We start from the raw sequence: 23,049 nt of genomic DNA, 5'->3' as shown, positions 1-23,049 counted from the left end.
TTAAAAGCTGGACAGCGATCTCATGCCGTCTTATCGAAAAAAATGCTGGACAGCGATCGATAGACCCCAAAAACAGCGTGACCCACCGATTCTCTCTGATCGCGGATCATGCCCTTTCCTCGCGGCACGGATTACAGATCGATCGGGCTAACGATGGAGGCTTCGTCACTTGTCGTAATCACCCTCGGTTCTTGGGTTCTTGCCTGCCGCCCCGTGGAGAGAACGCTGGTCGATGGCGTCGTCCTTGCACAAATCACACCACAATGTCGTCATGCCTCGCGACTTGCTGGTCGCCGAAGCTCTCTGCACGCAAGGGCAGACTCATCATAGCTTTACTGGCTGGTTAATGGCAAATCAACATCTAATAATGCTAAAACTAATAATTGCACATGAGCTGTACGCGCTTCGTCGTACCAATCTCTTGTTAAAGACTGGAAATAGAGGAATAATCCCAAGCTTGGATTATTCAAGGTAGCATTATATACACTATATATATATAGAGAGAGACAAGTGTAGTAAAGTTAGTCAAAAAATTAAATATATGATGTGTGAATTAGGAGCTAATAAAATATAGCTTATCACACTTAAACAGTAAAACAAACCGTTTCTTAAAAATATATGATATAACTAACCTTAAATATAATAAATTTAAAAACGAACCAAACCTATCCTATATCTGTGGGAGATCTATCGATCCTTTAAATTAGTTTGGCCCGGTCGTTGCCTACTAGGTACAGTAACCGCACGTCGTGGCTGGCCGACACGTGGCACGCAGAGACGGACACGTCCGGCAACAGTGCCGTTCAATACTGATGGTCCAACACCTTGCATAATTGACAATTCAGGATCCATTTATTGCGTTGGCAGCCATTTATTGCGTTTCTAGCCCCTAGTACCTAGCGTACACGAGACGAGTTACTCGATGACCGAGGTTTTTTTTCTGCGTGATCATTTAACTTTGGATTTCGTGACAAGCCGAACTAGTAGTAATCGGGAATTCAGCCGAGTCGAACACGTCAAACTATGAATTGACCAACAGCAAATCAATCGTCGAATTCAAGAGCGGCAACGCTGTGTCCACAGGACAGGAGCCAGTAGCTCCTCTCCACGTCTCTCAATTCGCAGACACAGGTGGGAGGGCCGGAGGGGGACGCCGTGGGAGGGAAGTGGACGTTCTAGATAGACGAATTATGATATTTAAAAATTAATAGTTTTAATAAAATTTATAAGATAAAATTATCTTAATTTTTATTTAAATGTGATCTACGTTTATCTAATGTGTTGATTCTATCTACTCAAAAGAATTATAAACTACTCCAGTAAGGTAAATTATAAGTTTGTAAATGTGCAAAATGTAAATAAGGTAAAAAGATAAACTCGGCATAAGTGATTTTTATCCCGTAGTATCAGTGTCACATAAGTCACCTCTAGTATATGTTAGAACTCCATAAAGGATTGTAGTCATAGCTCTTGAGATATCAAGTCACCAAGATAAGTTATCAAGCACGATGAGCCACCAAGCCACCAAGACGAGGGTCTCACCACTAACCTCTCTTCCGATCCCTTATGCATTGTATTCACTTTTGAGCTTTAGTCACAAAGACAATTGTCTCCGCGTCCCTGCACAATCTTCTTGCTGCAGCTCCACATCAAGTCAAAGAGTCAACAAGTTACCGGCGAGTCACGAAGACTCCAAAACATCGGCATACCTCTCGATATATAGTTTGATCACTTCTTGATCCACTCTCTAGGTTGCAGCACCTAGCAACACTTCTCTCTAGACCTATAAGTACTCATCATTCTCTCATCTTGTGATAATCGTTTTGGATGAATACTTTAAGCACTTTGATGTATTAGATGTCTTCTCAAATGTATATGAGCTTCTCTGGACTCTGGCATCTTTAAATGACCGAGTGAAGATGTATTTATAGCCTCAAACCCACTAACTAGCCATTGCTCTAATAGCTCAACTTTAATATGAACACCAGATTGTCTTTGTACTCACCGGACCATCCGGTGTGTGCACCATTACAAACTAACCGTTGGAACTCCACTCTTCTGAACACCGGATGTTCAGATATAATCACAACTCAATCAACAGACTATCCAATGAGTTGTCTTGAGCCAAGCGAGTCATTTCTCTTCCTCTCTGCAAGAAATACTCTGTTGTGTTCAACTTAAAGCGTTGGACCTTCTGGTATGTTGATCTTCAACTCCCTTGAAAAAATCCAATATTCTATTAAATGCTCCAGTGTTCTTACTCTTCTAACACTTAATTATCCGGTGAGTTGATATTTACCATCAGTCAGAAATACTCTGGTATGTTCATCGTGGCATCACCGGACCTTCCAATGAGTGTAACTTCCTTGAACTCCACTGGTAGAATACTCTAGCGTTACCAAAGCTATTATCATCGCACCACCCGATGAGTTCAACAGACTCTAGGCAAAATGCTCCGGTGATTGCAAACTCCTCTGCAGTTGATTATCCGGTGTAGTCATTTTTTCTAAGACTTCTCCAATTCAACCAAATTTTGTCCCCACTGCAGTGGCTTCTTCATATATTGCATTCATAAGACCTATTAACATATATTTTTGATAAATATATTAGTCCAAATGATTATATTGTCATTAATCACTTAAATTACAATCATAACCTTTCGCTACAATCTCCTCTTTTATTGATTGATGACAACATAACCAAAACAAGAGATAAATGGTACCAATTAAGAAAATACATGATTTCAAAAGTTCACAAGACCATACTTCTTTGTTTGGATGCATGTTAAGAACAAATTATGATACTAATTGTAGGGACAATCATGTTCCTACCAATATTATATCTCCATTTTTGCTACAATTTCCTTCAACAGTATGTCCCCTTGTTATTGTGACTGCCATATAGATAGTTCTTCCTTTTTCTCTATTTTCACTATCTACCTTGATCGACCCATGTAAGAATTTCTTTTTACCTTTGTCAACCCGAGATTCATCCTCCTTTATCAAAAATCTACCCAAGATAGTTCTTACATCTTGTTTGTTTCTCTTGTATCTTGCTTTGGTTTCAAAATTCTCTCTTTATCAACAATCTCAAAAAGGCTATAAATATATGTTAAACTCAAGGGAAAACATTAGAGCATTTAGGAGAGAACTACATAAAACATGATCTATATAAATGATACCACTTATAAAGAATTATGAGAAATTGATACCAATTAGAAAGATATATCGATTGTAAGGATATAATGCATTGATATCAATTAAAAAAGATAAATAAGGATCATAATTTATTAACTCATATGATATAATCTAAACTCCCCTATATATGTACATACATATAATGAGACTCACTTGTGAATACCACTTATAGAAATGTAGTAATATATACACAACTAGACAATAAGTAAAAATATGAAGTTTAAGACATGTCATGCATGAAGGTAGCTTAAATGTAGTAATAAATTGACAATGATACCAATTGAAGTCTTTAAGCATTGACAATAATACCAATTGAAGTCTTTAAATATTGATCACTCCATGAAAATACAAAAGATATTACTTGAAACACATGTTAGTCTCAAAATCATAACCCATGTGATATACTCCCCTTAAATGTGTGTATACAAGTGTTGAATACTTATGAGAAATATACACTTGTTATTGATAACAATGAGGAGAGTACCTTATAGATTAGTTCCATAGCACATAAAGAATATCAATTGTAAAACTAGTTTCATGTAAAAACATATAACTAATAAATCATGTAGGTTGCTCATAAGAAGGAGAGAAACATAAAAAAACCTACCATATAAAAAAAATGTATATTAGGCATTATAATAAAGTGAACTGAGATCATGCAATCCTAGATAAGGCAAAGATACAAATTGAAAGGATTTTGCATTTGAATGGGGATTTGGTTATATGATGATCATAATCTTCATCAATCTGCTCAATTTTGTACATGTGATTTTTTTGCTTGAATTTTCACTTCATCTTACGAGCCAAGTCTCCAAATACCTGAGTCCACCTGTGGACTTCAAGTATTCTTTAGAACCTAAACCGATTAAGGCATATTCATGTTGATGATGACTTCCTTATGCATCAAAATGGGTTGGTTTCATATCCGGTCCTTTCTTCCAATAATGTGTGGAACCATTTTGCCATTGTTCTTCTTGTTAAACTTGTAATAGTTACTCTTGATCTTGTTCTTATAGTTGGACTTAGTATAGATATTGGAGATCTTTTTGAAGAGGTTCATCAACTTCTTCTTTTCATTGATCTCCTTCTTGACTTTCTTGCATTGGAAGGACTCGTGACCTTCATTATGGCATTTGAAGTATGTCACGGTGGATTCTTTCGCAAGCTTGTTTACCATGCTATCATGGTTATCTTGAGGAGATTAGATATGTCATTTGCCCTTTAATCTTACCAAGTCTTCTTTAAGCTTCTTTCACTTCTTGCTTGAGCTCGTCATTCTATTGTGTAATGAGTTCATTAGATTATTCTATAAAAACATTCTCAATACATGTCTCATTGCAAAGGGGTGAGCTAGATAAATCAATCAAATCATCACAAGAAGTGAAAGCATCCACTTTAGAATTGAGATTAGAGGGAGATAAATTGCTTCAAATGAACCTTAGTTTGAGATTTAATAAACCCAAATTTAGCCTTAAAGTCACTACGTTAAAGGGTCTAAAAAATAATGGGTCATAATTGTCATGGGTGACAGGTACCGCACCCGTCACTCCGAACGCGTCACTGATAACTAATTATAAGTGACGGGTAAAGACTCGTCACCAATAAGAGCATTGGTAATATGTCAAAACTTGACCCATCACTTATTAAGGTCATAAGTGATGGGTACTATAACCCGTCACTTATTAAAAGTCATAAGTGATGGGTCACAGTTGTGACCCATCATTTATGATTGACGAATGTTTTTCCCATTTTTTAACATAAAAAAGTAAAAAAAATCACCAAAGCTATCCAAACGTAGGGTCATTACCACTCGCCACGTGTCACACGTGATTTTTCACACTGTTTTAACACTTTGAGTTCCAACAAAATTGAACCCACGACCTAGCCTCGCGCGCGTAGCGCCGTTACCACCTCACCCTCGCACGCATTATGAAGAAAGCTGGAGATGTTATCCTTTTAATTTTTTTGCCGAATGTCATTGGTGACGGATCTCTGTTATGACCCGTCACCAATGGAGTCTGTATGTAAAAGTTATGCTATTTTTACTAAAAACACTCCGGGACACATATTTTATTTGTCAAAATGAAAATCACAGTTACGACGACTAATTAAAATGATACTCTTTGCTAATGCATGTAATTGTCTCTCTTATTTGTAATATATGGTTTTATCCTTTCTTCGATGACTTTTCAAATATCTAAATATTTAGTTTACAAATAACAAATTATAAGATTTTTTTTATCGGAAGAAATTAGTATCATCGAAATATGGAATACTATGGATATCCATCCAAACTTCAGATATCACAACTCTAATATATTAAGCTTATTAAAAACACGAACCTCTAATATCAATTATTAAAAACGGTGATGTCCTAAAATAATATGAATTAGGATACTTACAAACTAATAACTAAAAACTTCTCACGCGTATGATCCGATCGCGCGTGCGTAACCCCGGCGGCATGTACGGGCAGCTAGCTTCTCACGCCACGGCACTGCTCGCCTGCTCTGCTCCACGTATGCAGCTTCAGGCCTTGAGAATAGATAAGCATCATTCATTTTTTAGAATAGAAGTATTTTTCTTCAGAGAAATTGCGGTCAAAAAATAAAAAGAATAAATCCTGAGAGTAATATCTTAAATAAAAAATATCAAATATATCCACGTATAAAAGTTTTAGATGTTCATCCACATCATAGCCGCGTTCACTCAAGCGTTTCCCAAGCAGGCTACGAATGCCACTTGGTACCTAACACTCGTACTCAAACCTATACCCACACTGTTTGTGTAGGATATGGGTTACCATTAAGATATGAGTATGAGCAGGGTATATTAGGGTAATACTCATTTAACTCATACCCGTTCAAACAGTCCTGTTTGATTCAGTTTAGGTTAGCTTTTGCTATTTAGAAAAAAAGCTTAACCAGATAATCTGTTTCTGAAAACAGCTTTTGAGAAGAAAAAACCGTTATCATTACTGAGAGTCAAAAATTAATCTGCACAAGTTTTTTATCTTATGAGGAGGATATTCTAATAAGTATTAGATATATTATATATTTCATCCATATCAAAAACTAATTACAAATATAAATAGTTTTTCAACAGCCGTTCTTAAAATATCTCGGCCCAACCAAATACACCCCTAATGCGTCTCGGCTCTCTCCCTGCTCCTCTCGTAGTCGCGCGAAAAATATCCATCCCTACCCTATCGATAGGGGTGAGCGTTCGGGTATATCTGAATTTTCGATTCAAGTATTTCAGGTATTTTGAATTTCGGTCTTCCGCAGTACCTAAAATATGATACAAAAATTTGGTACGAAAATTCGGTACCCAAATTTATTATATAGTACTCCTTTTGTTATTTTTGGTTTGATGTTTTAGATTTATGCATGGTTATTAAGAAAGAAAAGCAAAAGCTTACCACGCGCCCTTAGTAAAGTTGCCGCTTACTACTTATCAAATTTATTAGTCCTAAACTACCCATATTGATCGACGGATAATGAAATTAAGTCTCATAATCTTGTATAATTTATCATAAATTGACACGCTAAATGAGAGAACATGCTCTATAAGAACATATATGTATATATCTCTTCTTGAATCAGTATAACATCAAATAAAAGAACACTTTTTCTCTCAGAAACACTAATGAAAAAAACATAATGATATTTTGAGTATTTCAGTACCGAGGAACATAAAAAAACAAAAAAATCGGTCATTTAAGACCCATATTCGAAATACCACCAAAATTTCGGTCTTCAAATAATTTAGATTCGATCTCGAATAGTCTGAACTCGGTTTTCGATCTTGAGTATTTTTACCCACCCCTACCCCCTCTCTCTCACTCAAGTAATTCCGTACCTAAGCAGATCAGATCCCCTCCTCTCTCTCACCTAAAAATTTCCCTCGATAGATCCCTTCCCCCCTTTCTCTACCGAAGAAATTAACTCTCTCTCTGCACGGATGTAGCCTCCCAGTGCATCGTCGAAGAACTCCGGCATGCCGTCCTCTGTCGTCGCGCTCTCATTTGCTCATCGCAGCAGCGTGGATGGAGGAGCTTCGCGTGTGCGCCGCCTTGTGCATGGAGGCCGAGCACCAACCCTTCGCGTGCGGCTCGCCGGCCAGATGCTCCCTAACTCTCCGTTCTCAACCTCTCTTACATCATCTCCGATCATATTTTCTTTATTTCGTTTCTTTTTCAATTATCTTTTTTATTTTCTCTTATTTTCTACAGTTTTTTTTAAGAAAAGAAAAAAAATTCTAAAGAGAAACCGTTGAGCGTAGTTTATCTGTTGGGTTACCCATACCCGTTGTCGTCAGCGCGCAGGATAAGGCCGAAATAGCTGGCGGTCCACTAGGGCTCGGTCCACGTCAGGCGAATCCTCTGGAAAGTGGAAACCGTGTCCGTCCCGAAGCGGTTTAAAGTCCCTCCTATGAAGCTTGCCTTCCGAATCGCAGTCACCACTCCAGCCTCTCGCAGCCCTCGTCTCGTCTCCGAGTTCCCCAAATCTGCACGCGCTACAGGGATCCACCTTCCGTTCCATCGGCGAACGGCCGCCGCGTCGTCCCGCCCTCTCGATTCGGGCGCGTGTGCGCTAGGAAGTTCGTCATACGCCTCGCGGTTTTTCTAGCTTTTTGTTCTGATTTCTGTGCCCTTAAGATTTGTTCGCTTGATCGATCTGTTTAGGTACGTGAGGTGACTAATTGATTGGCTTGATTGTGATGACTAATTGATTGGCTTGATTGTGATGACTAATTGTGTGATTTGTGTTGGTACGCTTGAAAATTAGTGGGTGCAGCGCTTGCTTTTTTTATCTGATTCGTCTGACCTGTACCGACTGGTTGGGTGCCTATGTGGGATGATTTTTGCTCTTCTAGTTTGGTGTTCATGTTGATTGCTTGGTCGATTATTGCGTGGGGATCATGATTGCCCGGTACGTATTGGTGATTCATATATAAATATGCACGCTGATGCCCTAACATGACATTCTGTGATCTCCACAACCAATGGCCATCACATATGAATACTGCACTTTTCTTCCTTGCTCATCTTTCCTCGTGCCAGAAACATTACACCGTTTTGGTTCCTCTTTTGACTTGTGCGAACAACAGTGCCCTGAGCCCCTGAAAATGGAAAATTTTCATTTATTTCACAAAGTTAGAGAGAAGGTTTTAAGCAACTTAATGAGAGAACCTATCAATCTATCATTCTTCTGGACGAGTTCCTGTGTGTGACCAGCTATACACAGACGGCAACTGGGAAGGAGCAGCTTGTGGACTACCGGCTGGCTCTCGGCTTCCGTACTCCTATGCAGAGAATTGGGGAAGTGATTTCTCTTATGCAGGTCGTAAAACATGTGTGACTTGTGATCGAGATGTTCTCTACCCAGTCAGGAAGTAGAGATAGGTTAAATTTCAGGTCTGAACCAGTGAAGACTTTAAGAAAATCTTAGTATCATTCGTGAAAGAGGCATGCTGGTTTTTCAAAGGTATTTCTTATTGAAGAATCAAAGGAGTTAAAAATCTCTTATGGATAGTAACTAAAGATCATGAAGATGAAGCTGGTGGCTGCTGGAGGTAGGCTCCCTTGAAATCTTCCAACGTCTTAATGAACCTTTTAGATATATAACAACGTACAACAAACGTATGTCAGAACCTTATCATGAAAAAATCACGTTTCTATTTTTCCATTTCCTGGCATTTGATGCTATTACGTGTTCCTCTTGCCAGAGAACGGGGGTGGACAACATGATATATTTGCTGCAGATGGATCACTGTGTTCGAATTGCTTGGGAGTTCTCTGGATGGATACCCATTGAGTAGTATATTTCTTTCACAGCTCACTGTCCAGCTAGTTGGTGCTATCTGTGATTGTTGGGTGATTCAGTTTATCGAGAATTTGCTGGTTGGAGCTGTTCAGCGTTGCTTTCATCGTTTGTTGATATGTCTGATCTTCAACAGTATACAGTGATCCAGAACTGCATGCAGCGGTTTCCTAGGACCTCTGAGTTCCGACTGCATTCTGTATTGAGAACAATCCTGCTAAATGCATAATACTTGCAGGTATTTGTGTTGTGTTTGCCACTTGATACCTTGTAACGGTAGAGAGCAGTCAAGATGGGTGCCTTGGACCTACATCTTGAGTCTGCTGCTGCTCAACATGGACAAGCAAAGCTAAATGTGGAGGGATATGTCCAGGGCTCTTCGCTCTCTGGTGGAAATTATTCAAACCCTAATGATTATGAGAGACTTGAGACAGGAATAATGCAATATGGGTATGTTCTTCTGTGAGCCCTTAGTTGGCTGTTTATCTGCTTGATATGGCTTAGAACACTGACTTTCTTAATAAACTCCTTCCTAAGAAGTAACCAGCATTTGAATGGCAGGTGTGCACATTACCGAAGGAGATGCCGCATAAGAGCTCCTTGCTGCAATGAGATTTTTGATTGCCGGCAGTGCCACAATGAAGCTAAGGTGCGTTCTTTAGAATTGTCAGCGTGGGATACCAGTTTTTAAAATATGCAGTCACGCAATTTTGCATCAATGTTTTCTCTATGGTCCAATGTAGGGGCCAGCGATCAATTTTTGTCCTGAGCTTTGATTAACCATTATATGTATTGATGTATGATTTTACTAATCATGAAATCATGAAAGACTAAAAGAACACTCGATGTGGTGACTATTTCACCACGGGAATTGCAGTTAGTTATTTCTGATTGTTAGATTTAATTCTAAGTCGTTGGGTACTTGGTTCTCACAGAAGATACTGGTGTGTTCTTGTGGACCATTAGCTTGCTTTGTGCCACCATTTTGTAAACAGTTGTTGCAATCTGTAACTCTCTCCAAAATGTGTAGCAATTTATTTTCTGCCCTTATTTGGCAGTGGTTTTGTTCATATTGCATAGGTGGTCTCAGTGGCTAAGCTAGAGAAAGAATACATTGGTGCACCACCTCATCGTATTTATAGCAACATATAAATTTTCAAACAAGTTCATATTGAATAGGCCTTGCCTAGAAGAATTTCATGTTCTATTGTATGTTTTTGTTTACAGTTTTTGTCCTTGAACTATGGGTTACCTCTAAAATAGGAAAACTAATATAGTATGTACTTACTGACAGAATTCAATTAAAATTGATACAATGAAGAGGCATGAACTTCCACGCCATGAAGTGCAGCAGGTAAGTTTGGCCCCTAGGCCTGCTACCCTTTTGTATGCAAGTTACTTTAGCAACCAGCTGAATTCATTTTTTCCCTATCTGTAATCAGGTTATATGTTCATTGTGTGGCACTGAACAAGAGGTATGTGCCTGAACCATTGCTATTACTCTGTGAAACACTAGAGCATGTTACCTATCTCATCGTTGGTGCCTTGTCTGCTGCCAGGTACGACAAGTATGCATCAGTTGTGGTGTATGTATGGGGAAGTACTTCTGTGAAGTGTGCAAGCTCTTTGATGATGATGTCAGTAAGAGAATTTACTATTGTCTCCTATTTGTTTCATGTTGATGTTGATGTATGCCTTGTTGAAACTTCTGTTTGCAATTTTAGGTCTCAAAACAGCAGTATCACTGCAATGGATGTGGAATATGTAGGTACGTATATGATATTTTCAAGTGGGCATGGCATGGATGCAGACAGACTGAACTGTGGAACGTAATATTTCAATTGACTATGTTTGCAGAATTGGAGGCAGGGATAATTTCTTCCACTGTTCAAAATGCGGTAATGTCTCGCTCTTGTATCTAACATTGCATTGTAAGTCTCATATATTTGATACTGCTTAGATGTGTTTGGACAACATGTTCCTTTCCAGGCATTTGCCAATATGCTATGGATGTCAGGATGTAGGAATATAATTTATAGACTACTAGATAATCAATTCTGTATAATAATTTGAAATCAAAATATACACTTTTCAAACTTTATTTGGCTAGTCCCTGTCAATCAGAGCCATATTGCACTATTTGCTTATACTATTTCCCTCATTACCTGAATTGTTTTTTAAAATCCTTATTTTGTTCGAAATTTAAATTATTTATATGCTTATGAAGTAGTTCTGTGTGGTTATAATTTATAGCCACTTTGGTCAACTGGTATAACTCATCTTTGTCTATCTGTTTCATGTAGGATGTTGTTATTCTACAGTGCTGAAGAACAGTCATGCATGTGTTGAAGGAGCCATGCATCATGACTGTCCAATCTGCTTTGAGGTCTGTGCTTAGCTCTTTTTACGTTCAGGGTATTGAGGATTATTGTTTCAATGAATTGTTTACTGTATTCTCTCAAAATATCTTGTGACTGATCCTGTTTCCAAACTTTCAGTATTTGTTTGAGTCGACAAATGACGTTACTGTCCTGCCTTGTGGTCATACCATTCATGTAGAGTGTTTGAAAGAAATGGAGGAGCACTTCAAGTAAGTTGGTTCTGCTTGTCCTCTTGTATACCCTGGTTTATCATGCGAACTTGTTTGTGACGCTTGTAATGCATGTCCAGGTTTGCATGTCCACTTTGCTCCAAGTCTGTTTGTGACATGTCGAAGGTATGGGAGAGGCTGGACATGGAGCTGGCGACTTTGTCGGACTCCTGTGATGATAAAATGGTAATGTTTCTTTTTTTGCCTGTTCTGCTCTTATGAATGTGTGGCATAAAAACCCTGTTCTTCGGGGGACATTGGTAGAAAAATGAAACGGTAATAAAAGCCTAGTAGAAATAGGTGCAGCAGACTGGATGCTGTTAGGCTCAGCATTGTTTTACTTTCGTCTGGCATTTTTCCGATGTCACAGACACTGTTCCATGGTTTTTTTTTATCAATAACATGGCATTCTGTACCAAAATCCACAATTCCCAATCTGCATATATCCCTCCTTACTACTGAAGTGCTAGATGGTTTGAGCTGAATCCTGGATACGTTGAACTCTACTAATAAGGTTGTATTCCCTTGTAGGTCCGCATATTGTGCAACGATTGTGGGGCGATATCAGAGGTCCACTTCCATTTTATCGCGCACAAGTGCCAGAGTTGCAAGTCATACAACACCCGTCAGATCTGAAATATGGCATTCTTATGCGGGTTTCATCTGCAACAGGCATGATGGCGCCTCTCGTGAGCTGCTGAGCTCGCGGACAGTAGCTGGCAGGATTCGTCAATCGGGGAGCTTGGGCTGAATCATAATCACTCGAGATTATCTATCTGATATCTGTGCTGTTAGCTGCCCTTTTTTATTCATGCCTCTTAGGGGCATTTGTCTCATATATCCTGTGATCCTGTCTATCTGTGGTCTCAGTGTGTCAGTGTTTCGGCGGTTGCTTCATCGATTGTATCATTGAGGTCCTTGATGGGATGATTGCTCAAGTCTATAGCTCTGAGATGTCATCTTTGCGAAAAAGATGCTAATATCGTGTTTGACTCGTTTAGGTGCATTTTGTTAGCTTAAAGGGTTAAGCTTTTCTCACTTGTCCCGTTCCGTGGGTGCGTTTAACAGGAATGCAGGATGCATGGTATACTGGTTATAGCGTTAGGAGTCCGGTCCGTTTTGGCATCGCTAGATATAGCCATTTGAGCCTAAAAAAACAGGCTCCAGCCGGCTCCCTACACCTTTTGCTATTTTTGTCGGCTTGCCATCTACTTTATGTAGCTCGCCAAACTGAGAGAGCAAATGAGCTTGCCAAATCCGGAGTGAGCGATGGCGGGGAGGGAGATCAGGGAGAGCAAGGGTAGACCGTGGGAGGAGACGTGCCTAGAAAGGGAAAGGTGGTGGAGAAGGACGAGACGGACGAGGGTGGTGCCGTGGACCTCTCGCCCTTGGCTTCCTCTCTGATAGCCACCTCTTGCTCGCCTCGACTGTGGTGGCGTCCTTCGTCGGCCCTGTTGCCGTCGTTGTTTACATCTAAGTCAACCCTAGCCAGTTCTCCCCCCATCGAGAACCTTGTCACCTACCTTCACTCGACTTCGTTAGCAACCTTCGCAAGCTGGCCACCACAGATATTGCCGTTTTCATCTTGAGTCCGGGGGTGCGTCTCCTGCCTGGAGGAGCCCGGTGGGGGTGGAGGAGACAAGGATGACGGGCCTGACTGAATAGATATTCTAGTTATAAGATATTATTCAAATATAGGTGAAGAGAATTTAAAAAGTTAGAGAGCTTAGATATAATTTTTTGAAGAGACTCTTATAAGATTTAAAGAGCTAGTTGTAGATGCTCAAATGCACCCGTGCAAGTAGTTGTGTTGTAGGTACATATGTAGTTCCCATTTTCCACTTTAGTGCTGTGCGACCGTTCACGTTTAGCTGTAATTTTCGTAGTACTACTGCTGTACTACTACTAGGGTTGAAAACGGTCGGAAACAGTCAGAATACGCTAAAATCATTTTCATTTCCATATTTTTTCTCGGAAACGGAATCGGTAGCGGTAATGCCGAAAACGAATACGATATCAGTTGTATCGGAAAATCGAAAACGATATTATCGGATCGATAATATGTCGATTTCGATCGGGGATCGATAATTCTGAACGGAAACACCAAAATATAGCTCACAAGTTATACATCACATACGACAAGTTTAATGAAGTCATACATGACATGACTATAATCGACATGAGTATATGGTATATCGATACATCTTTTATGATAAGACAATTGTTAATTGACAAGCAAAAGGATAAAAATCTCCATATAAACGCAAATGTTTAGCACAAGAATTTAAGTTTCCATACAAGCAGTCAAGCACAACACAACCTCGTCACAAGGATTAAAGTCTCCATACAAGCGCAACACTAAGTCTCCATACAAGTTTTGTCCATACAAATATTATTTGACCAAGCACAACACAAACTCATCACTTTTGAACTTCCTCTTTCTTCACTTTTTTGGCGGCCTACAGCTCAACCTCAAGGTCATCATCATCACTTGCTAAGTCTTCGTCCTGTTGTTTTGTAGGAAAATTATTCAATTAATCTCCAGTAAGTCTTTTTGCACAAATAAGAACAGAAAATAGAAGTAGTTGTACAATTTATATTTTATACCTCAAACATCAGATTATTAGCAACAGCCTCAAGAATATCAAGATCAACGACCAATGACGAAACATTCTTAGAACCTGAAATGTCAAGGCATGCACATTAGTAAAAATGTGAAGACTTTACATGAGTAGAAGTTTAAATTGTCACCTTTTTTTGCTGCAGCTATCCAATCTTTAGTTCAAATCAGTGCTTGTACCATCTCAGGATCAAGACGAGAACGATATGGATCAACAACACGGCCACCAGCACTAAAAGCCGATTCAGAAGCTACCGTTGACACTTGCATGGCAAGCACATCACGAGCAAGCAGCTATAGAATAGGATACTCATCCCTCTGATCCTTCCACCATGCTAAAATATCAAATGTATGATAATTGGCTTTGGTAACCTTTAATAGTGGTTCTGCCAAGTACTTATCCAAGTCGTTTGTATCATCATCCAGGTCATGTGTGTCATATAGGTAGCTATCAAGTTCCTCATCTACCGTGTCCATAAGCAAATCTGCCTCTGTTGAAGGTGCATGTGCTTTATTCTTTAAAGATGAAGGATTACTAGCAGCATAGCATTCATACATGTTCCTCATAACACAATTAAATTTGTTAAGTTCATCTTGATAGGAATTTTTGTACACCCTCCTTAAATAAAATTCTACAATTTTTCTCTTGAACCTAGGGTCAAGAACACTTGCAATAGCAAGAGCAACATTGGACTTCTTCCAATACTTCTCAAATTTAAAACTCATAGAAGTTGCCATGCTACTAATAGTAGGATCATCACTATGACACCAATCAGTTAGCAAGAACTTAATCTCACAGAAGCCTTTGAAAAATAAGTTTGCAGTTGAATATAATGTACCAGAAAATAACTCAGTGAGATCAAAGAACTTTTTCAAGCATGGTATAAGAGATTTTGCCTTTTCCCATTCTGCAGAAGAAGGAGCAATTTTCTCATACCTGCCACGTTCGCAAGACATGAGCCTCTCAAAAACAGCCCTGTAATATAAAGCATCCCTCAACATAGTATACATTGAATTCCACCTAGTAGAAACATCAAGTGAGAGGCCCGACTTTGTATCCAATCCACACTCAGTAGCACACTTTAGGAACTCCTCCCATTGCAATGGAGAACCCTTCACAGCCACCACAAATGCTCTAATATTCTGAATTGAAGATGCAATCGCACTCATACCATCTTTAGCAACCAAATTAAGAATATGATTAGCACATCTCACATGAAAAAAGAGACCATCACAGATTAATGGAAAATGCTTCTTGAGTACTAAGATGACATCCTTAACATCAACTTCATTTGCAGCAGCATTGTCTAGAGTCAAAGAAAATATTTTCTTCTCGATGTTCCATTTCAACATACATGAACTTAAGGTATGAGACATATTCTCACCAGTATGTCGTCCAGGCACATGGAAGAAATTGATAATCCTCTTCTGAATACGCCAATCATCATCTATCCAATGGACAGTCACACACATATACCCCTTGTTCTGATTTGATGTCCACATATCCATAGTTGCACTCAAGCGGCCTTGAAGGGTTTTAAAATAAGCATACATCTTATCCTTTTCTTGCAAATAGAGGTCCATTATATCCTTTCTAAACGTGATACGAGACTTGATAGGAAAGTTTGGATGCAGGGATTTTATAAACTCAACAAAATATTCATGTTCAACTATGTTAAAAGGATACTCATGCATGATTATTGCAATGTATAACTTCCTCAAACTAACTTCTTGATCATACTTGTATGGTTCAATAACTGTCATACCTTTCTCATGATCAGTTTCTGATTTGAGTTGTTACTGACCTTTAACAATACTATGATAATGCTTTAGATGACTTCAAAACCCTGTGGTTCCTCGATTACTCTCAGCTCTACCTTTGCTGGTTTTGTTATTACACCCTTTGAACTTACATTGTGCCCACAACTGATCAACCTGCTTGCCATTCTCCTCCACTGTCATTGTGTACTTGGTGAAATACTGCCATACATCTGATGTGCTCTTCTTTTTGCTGTTTTAAAGGAGGTTGTCCATCATCCTCATGGTCCACATCAATGATATCATCGGCACTTGCACCCACTACACTTGTACTCGCACTTGCACTTATAGCTGACACCACTTTGTTCTGAGTTCCTATCATCCATTGATAGACAATTGAAAATCAGCAAAGCAAATGAAGTATGAGTTGATGAATCTGCAATTGAGGTTGTAATTGATTATTACCTACAAGCGAGTTCTGAGAGGAAGTGGCGGTAGCATCACGAGATGGGGGCGGATCCATGACCGTGCGCTGTCGGGAAGTCACTTCTCCGGTAGGTGGTTTCATCTAATAAAAGAAATCATTCAGAATGAAGAGACTATCAAGTTAAGTAAACACACATAACATAATCCATATTGATGATACAAAAATAAATAGATACATCTACTGATCTACATAACATAAACCATATGGAAGGAAAGACCTGGAAGCATAAAAAACAACAACTATAGGATCAGATCAACACTCATAGTATGTTTCCATGAACACAGCTACTATTAGCCTATTATGATTAGAATTGCAGGCGCTCAGGCGCTAAGTGCTCAGACGCTCACAACTAAATTCACAAATGGGCCAGTACGAACTACTCCAACAAGACCGGGATAATTTTTATTCCTTAATCTAAAAAAAGCAGAATAAAGGATCTATTTAAGCCTATGATCTAATCACCATTTCCGATCAAATTCAATACTTCCTCAGTTCCTCCTGCATCATATATCTCAGCAACTAACCAACTATACTCTTTACAGCAAATTCATCAATGAAGAAGCCACTGTGCGTCTGTGATGGACACTGGCACACCGCCAAACCGGGCAACCTGACCAGTGACAAGCTTTAATTCCTGGCCACAAATCAGAGCAGGCAACCAAGCTCAGTACTCAGTACCTCACCACGGGCGGAGGAGAGCACTGGCCGGGGCAAACGCCGAGCAGGGCAGACGCCGGATGGAGAAGATGCAGTGGGGGGCGCAGCAACCGGATGCGTCGGGCAGGCAGAGCAGCCGGATGGAGAAGATGCGTCGGGCCGACTCGGGCGGGCGGAGCAGCCGGATGGAGAAGATGCGTCGGGCGGGCGGAGCGACCGGATGGAGAAGAAGCGCCGGGCGGGCGGAGCAGCCGGATGTGCCGGGCGGGCGGAGCAGCCGGATGGAGAAGATGAAGATGCGCCGGGCGGAGGAGCAGCCGGATGCGCCGGCAGGAGAGGATGCCCTGGGCGGAGGAGCCGGGCGGTGTGGCGCAAGTCGGCGAAGCGGCTGCTCGCGCTGGGTTTCTGCGTGACGGCGGCGGCTCGGAGCTGCGGAGTGCGGCGCCGGTGCGGACTGAGGACTTGAGGAGTACCTGTACAGGCCGTGCGGCTGTGCCTGTGGGCTGTGCGTGCGCGTGGCGTGACCGTGTGAAGGTTTCTCTTTCTGTGGCCGTGAGCCCATTAGTAGACGCCGGATCCAATAACCGAAGGCCCAAGTGAAGTGGGCTGATAAATTTCGGTAAATACCGAAAGCTATTTCGATTTTTTCCGAAAAAAATCGGAAAACCGACTAAACGGTCGGAAGTGCCTCAAACCAATTCCGTTGCCGTTTCCGGGATATTTTACCGATACCGATACCGATTCCGAAAATTACCGATTTCGAAAAATACGGTCGGCAGTTTTCGAAAACGACCCCCCAGTAAATCAAAAATTTCCGTTACCGTTTTCAACCCTAACTACTACATCGTTGCTGCTCATTCATTCATGTAAAAAGAAAAGGTTCCATTTTACTTCTGCTCATCATAGTTTTGCCCGACTTTCAGAACTTTTTGAAACGGCATCAAAGCAGCTCAAATGCATGCCGCATAAACACCAGCTCTGAACCTCAGCGTCTCTGAGATGGGTAGGCAGTGGCAGTACTGCCGCACCCCTCTGATGCCATTGCCGTTGCGTTGCGTGTAGGCTCACTGTTTGACTTCTCGACCTCGTCAGGTTTCATTGATGGAAGAACCAGCCCCGCCTCGTTGAAGGCAGAGGTGCTCGACTCCGGAGCTATCGGATCAGGCTATGAAACATATGACCATATTCTGTCGTCACTGACAGCCACTGTGCATCCAAGATCAGTTGTAACTGCCACTGCGACTTAAGCAGTACCACCTGATCCAACCATGAAGCAAGGAGACAACGTCTAGGATCAAGCCCAGTGCACCTCTACTACCTCAAGCTATTTGCTAAGCAAAGCTACGGCCGCTTAAACGAGATGGCGTAAATATTACAATGCAATTAACACATGATAGCCCATATCACCTCATTTCAGAAATAATTTGAATTCTACAGATATTTTACTCTAAAAAGGTTAATGTTCTCTAAATTTACATTCACAAAAGAGCATACGATTAGCAGAAAAGAGCATATGCTAAACTGAGATCCATTTACATATACCAATATTCTCTATTCCTATTTCCATATACAAAAGCTTGCATCACCCAAAAGCAGACTTTATCACGCCTTCAGTCTATGGCCTGCAAACAAAAAAAATAGAGTTGATAATTTCTTGATTCAATAGGCCTGGATAATTCACCTATGCTTGCATCAAAGTTTTGCTAAAAGTGACAACCATCTATCCCTTTGAAGGAGTGAGAATTACTGATATTTTAAACCACATATGAACTCTGAAAAGAGAGAGAGAAAAAGAAAGAAGATAATAGCATGATCAAATTAAGTTTTAGTGTCCTTTAAAAAAGTGTCAGCATACCATAAGAAGTTGGATCTAATTATTAAGTGATTCATATTTTTAATATTCTTTTGCAGTAGCCCCATGTTTCTCTCATATGCTTGTGACTCAATCACAAGACTTTCATTTTCTTCTTGTTACATAGTTTTGCTTATTTGTTCTTGTTTGCTTTGTTCTTCTTTGTCTTCTGAAATTTGTGAACCCAAGTTTTCTTTCGTTTTGATACACCCTTTCACCTTTATTTCTTCTTTAGACCAGCTATATGTGCAAATTATTTAGATAAGTTGAATGTTGCTTGAACATTAGACTTTTCAGCATCAATATTAGGAGTATCTCTATTTTTTTTCTTCCACTTGCTTGCTAATACTATGAAGTTCCTCTTCACCAACACGTAGCATTTTTCAAAATCAGCAGTTTGTGAAGCCAATAGAAGGAATCTCTACATCTAACTTAGAATTTTCCATTATATCCCTCCTATGCATATCTTGGATAATCCAAGATTTTGCACCTCAAGTCCATCGTTTCAAAATGTATCTTTCAAGCAATAACTTAGTATTCACCAAATTGAGAGCTTTCAGAGTATGTCTACATGAAGAGCTCAAGAACAGTCATAAAGTGGGCTTTGGATGCTGAGTCTTAGGGAAGAAGAAAATGACGTCAAGCCTTCTCCGCTCTCTGCAATTGCAGACCTAGCATTATAGGAGCGGGGGCATGACCCTTCAATCATTTTTGTTGGTTTAATGGATTATAGATGTTTTTACTGTAGCTAACCGGGCTTGCTCAATTTCTGGGCTGGATACGCCCCTACCTCCCTACCTTTTCCCTCCATAAGGCCGACTCCAAGAGGATCGGCAAAACTTATCGTATCCCTGTGCCCAGCACTGTTGCCACAGTTTTGCTGATCAGAACTAGCGATGTTGTTCTCCAACAGCTATAGAATCAGCCTCTACAGGTATACAGCTGGATATGGCGAGCGGCAAACTTGCGGACAGAAAAAGACACCGGTATTACTGTAGCAAGTGGATGATTGTGAGTCTGAAGAGAGATGAAAAGTAATGGAAGATAGAAAATATGGTAGCTGTTGGAGAAGAAAAAAATAGAAGATTTTATAATAGTGTTAAGGGATGCTGTAATAGTGTTATAGAAGATGAATTTTTAAGTAGCTATTAGAGATGAACTAAGTAGCCGCTGGAAACAAAAGTGAAGCGAAAACGAGGAAAAAGAATGGTCGTATCCTTAGCTATTGTTTATCCCTCATATGCCGCTAATATTTAATGGCTCATATGTAGTTACTGTTTAAGTTGCAGTAGCAATTATAATTGTACCTGATCCTGTTCCTGAATGATGCAAGGCAGGCAGAGGAGCGGAGGGCACGAATCCCTCTCGAATTGGGTGTTCCCAGCCCGGAGGAGGATGGGTGGATGTGGCCGGAAAACGGCACAGGTGGTTCGTGCGAGCGCTCGCAAAGCAGCATCGGATGCCCTCGGCCTTTGCCTGTAGCGCGCGTACTGGCCTGCACTGTTTCGGCCGAGCAGGTTTGCCCACCCGCGTCCCTCTGTCGCTGTGCGTATCAGGCTTGATGCAACAAGCCATTGGGCTACAGCATGATGAATGGGAAGTACCACACATAATTGCCCTGCAACGGGAGTTAGTGACTCTGGCAATTCGCCAGAGCACAGCTTTTCCTGATGAGCGTCTGCTTAGGAACAGAGCTTGCTGCCTGCGATACTGCAGGTATAAATATTATAATTAAAAAAATAAGTTGAAATATGTCTTAATTGTGATCAGAGTCATTTATAAAATTTGAGTTATGCTAAACTTAGTTAGTATGTGTTTGTTGATACTTGTTTTTATTTATGACTAACTTGAGTTAGAGAAAAAAATAAAATTGATGTGTTTGTTTCTGTGTCCAGACAAAATAAACTCATCGGAATATATGGTGTCTGAGAAGTTAGCTTAACTGGATGTTTCAGTGTTGTGCTAATAAGAACGTCAAATTATTTTTATCTCTGAGAAGAAATCTGGATGATGCATCGGATAGTTCGGTGTGGGCTATAAGAGTTTACCGGAGCATTTCATGTATTTCCTACAAAGAAGAAGGAATCTTTTGGAGGAAAATGAAGTTAACCTACCGGATGATCTAGTGATTCCATCAGTGAGCGTCGGAGTATTATTTAGTGCGCAACAAAGTTTGAAATTTGAGTTTGGCGCCAAAATTGAAATAGCCACTGGATAGTCTGAAGTTAGTGTTTGTAAACACCAGAGTGTACACCGGACTAATTTGTGCAAAGAGGTTGCGAGTCATTGATCAGGTGAAATTGAACTCATCGAACGTTCCAATAACTGAAGGGTTAACACCGGAAGCTTGCACCAGACTTTTTATTGCAGAAATCATTTTTCTGGGCGCAGAATCAATCTGAGCTCATCGGATGATCTGATGTTCAGGAACAAAATACACCGGAACATCCGGTGTCCTCGAGTTCTGTGGAATGTGCTTTGAACTGAGGATTTTTGTTCTAAGCTAACTTATAGGTAGTTTGGAGTGGAAGAAATATGTTTGCTTGTTTCATTATGTGCAGGTGATGGATGCAACTTAACGATCGACGACGGGATGATTGGGGCTAAGTGGGTGCTTGGTGCTAAATAATCAAGGAGACCAGATGGAGTCAATGGTAATCATAGCGGTACATATGGAGTTTAAGCAAAACATGGAGAGGATGAAAGATGAAGATGGTGTGTGATAAAGTCAAACGAAGGGGATGCCAATGTAAGTGATAAGGTGGCCCGATTGATCAAGAGCGGGAGAGACTTGCTGGCGGTCAAGAACGCAAGACGGAAGATACACGTCGACATCGGAGCGCTTGCTTGAGGCAAAGCAAGCGGCGGCTAGTCATGCTTTGATAAGCGTGTTAAGTTTTCACGGTTTGACTATAAAACCACGGGAGGACTGGAGGGTCACGTGGTATCATCGCAAAGCTTGCATCGAGACGAACCTAAGTCGTAAAGAAGCCGTGATCGTTCGATGGAAGGTGTGAAATCTGGACTAAAATGATATGGTGGTAGGTAAGAGTGCACTATTGGTGAAGAGTATTTTGAGAATCAGAAAACTTAAGAGCTAAGGAAGCTTCCAAGGGCTATAATTTAGGAGTAGAGCTATGTGAGAGTTTTGAGCAATTATTTGAGAGCTTAGTGATAGGTTTTAGAGGAGAGAAAATGATAGCCTTAGCCTTTGTAATATGTTAGAGCTTTTGTGAGAGAAAAAATCTGTATAATCTAAAAAAAATTAGGGTCAATCTATGTGCTTAATAAAGATTATGTTCTTATGTACGCTTATATTCATCTCCATCTAGTCTTTTGCTTTTGGTTCTCTTGCCTTCCGTGTAAGTTTTTCTATTTTCTTATTAATTTTTGTTTTTAGCTTTGAACTGTGATTTTTCACCCTTGAGAAGTTATTTTTCTTGTTGTTAAGGACATAAAATGCGTATACATAGTACATAGTACAAGTTTGAATTTCGCACTCCCTTATCTTTAAGTTATCAATTTAGAGAGTTCTTTCACCCGGTGACAATCTTTTTGAGTTTCTCGAAGTTGTGAGTTTTTTTTGCTATGTCATAGAATGGTCCTAAATAAAACCTCATTCATATATCTAAGTTGTGAGTTTTTTAGTTTTGAATCATCTATTTCCAAAGAAATTATAAAATAACTATTTACCTATTCTAATTGTCAATCTCAGTGCTACAACTATGAAAGATGTAGCCGTAGGCATGGCACTATGAACGTTGGAAAAGGACAAGGGAAGAACAAAGTGCACTGGGATTCCATTGGAAATGTTGTTAGAAAAGGGTAGTATATAGCTCGAGTCTTCTCCTTATTTCTCTATTTACTTTCACTGGTGTGTTTTGAGAGCATTGAATAATATAGTAAATCATCTACATTCGAAAGAAATTGTAAAAAAACTATCCATCCACTCTAGTAACCAAAAGTTGTAGACATGGGCATGGCACTATGAACGTTAAAAAAGGACGACGGAAGAACAAAGTGTACTGGGATTCCATTGGAAATGTTGTTAGAAAAGGGTAGT

The 23,049-nt window shown here is 40.0% G+C and overlaps 1 protein-coding gene across 1 annotated transcript; it reads left to right on the top strand.

Moving 5' to 3' along the window:
- Positions 1-7,634: 7,634 nt before the first annotated feature.
- LOC133919458 (probable E3 ubiquitin-protein ligase RZFP34) lies at positions 7,635-12,618 on the top strand. The gene is made up of 12 exons (XM_062363860.1): positions 7,635-8,774; positions 8,928-9,472; positions 9,584-9,671; positions 10,317-10,376; positions 10,465-10,497; positions 10,582-10,659; positions 10,747-10,790; positions 10,880-10,920; positions 11,326-11,408; positions 11,521-11,612; positions 11,693-11,798; positions 12,144-12,618. Exons 2-12 carry the CDS (start codon positions 9,315-9,317, stop codon positions 12,246-12,248), a joined length of 888 nt encoding a protein of 295 aa, XP_062219844.1. The 5' UTR covers positions 7,635-8,774; positions 8,928-9,314; the 3' UTR covers positions 12,249-12,618.
- The last annotated feature ends 10,431 nt before the right edge of the window (positions 12,619-23,049 follow it).

This window comes from Phragmites australis, chromosome 1 (assembly GCF_958298935.1).
Source record: "Phragmites australis chromosome 1, lpPhrAust1.1, whole genome shotgun sequence".
In the NCBI taxonomy this organism is placed as follows: domain Eukaryota; kingdom Viridiplantae; phylum Streptophyta; class Magnoliopsida; order Poales; family Poaceae; genus Phragmites; species Phragmites australis.
The sequence above is the reverse complement of the archived record's forward strand: the minus strand, read 5'-3'. Positions and strand labels throughout refer to the sequence as shown.

Excerpts from the sequence above, each read along its gene's own strand:
- LOC133919458 (XM_062363860.1), top strand. The coding sequence starts at position 9,315 with ATGGGTGCCTTGGACCTACATCTTGAGTCTGCTGCTGCTCAACATGGA. Across the intron at positions 9,473-9,583 it reads ACAGGAATAATGCAATATGG|GTGTGCACATTACCGAAGGA; the intron begins GTATGTTCTTCT and ends TTTGAATGGCAG. Across the intron at positions 9,672-10,316 it reads AGTGCCACAATGAAGCTAAG|AATTCAATTAAAATTGATAC; the intron begins GTGCGTTCTTTA and ends ACTTACTGACAG.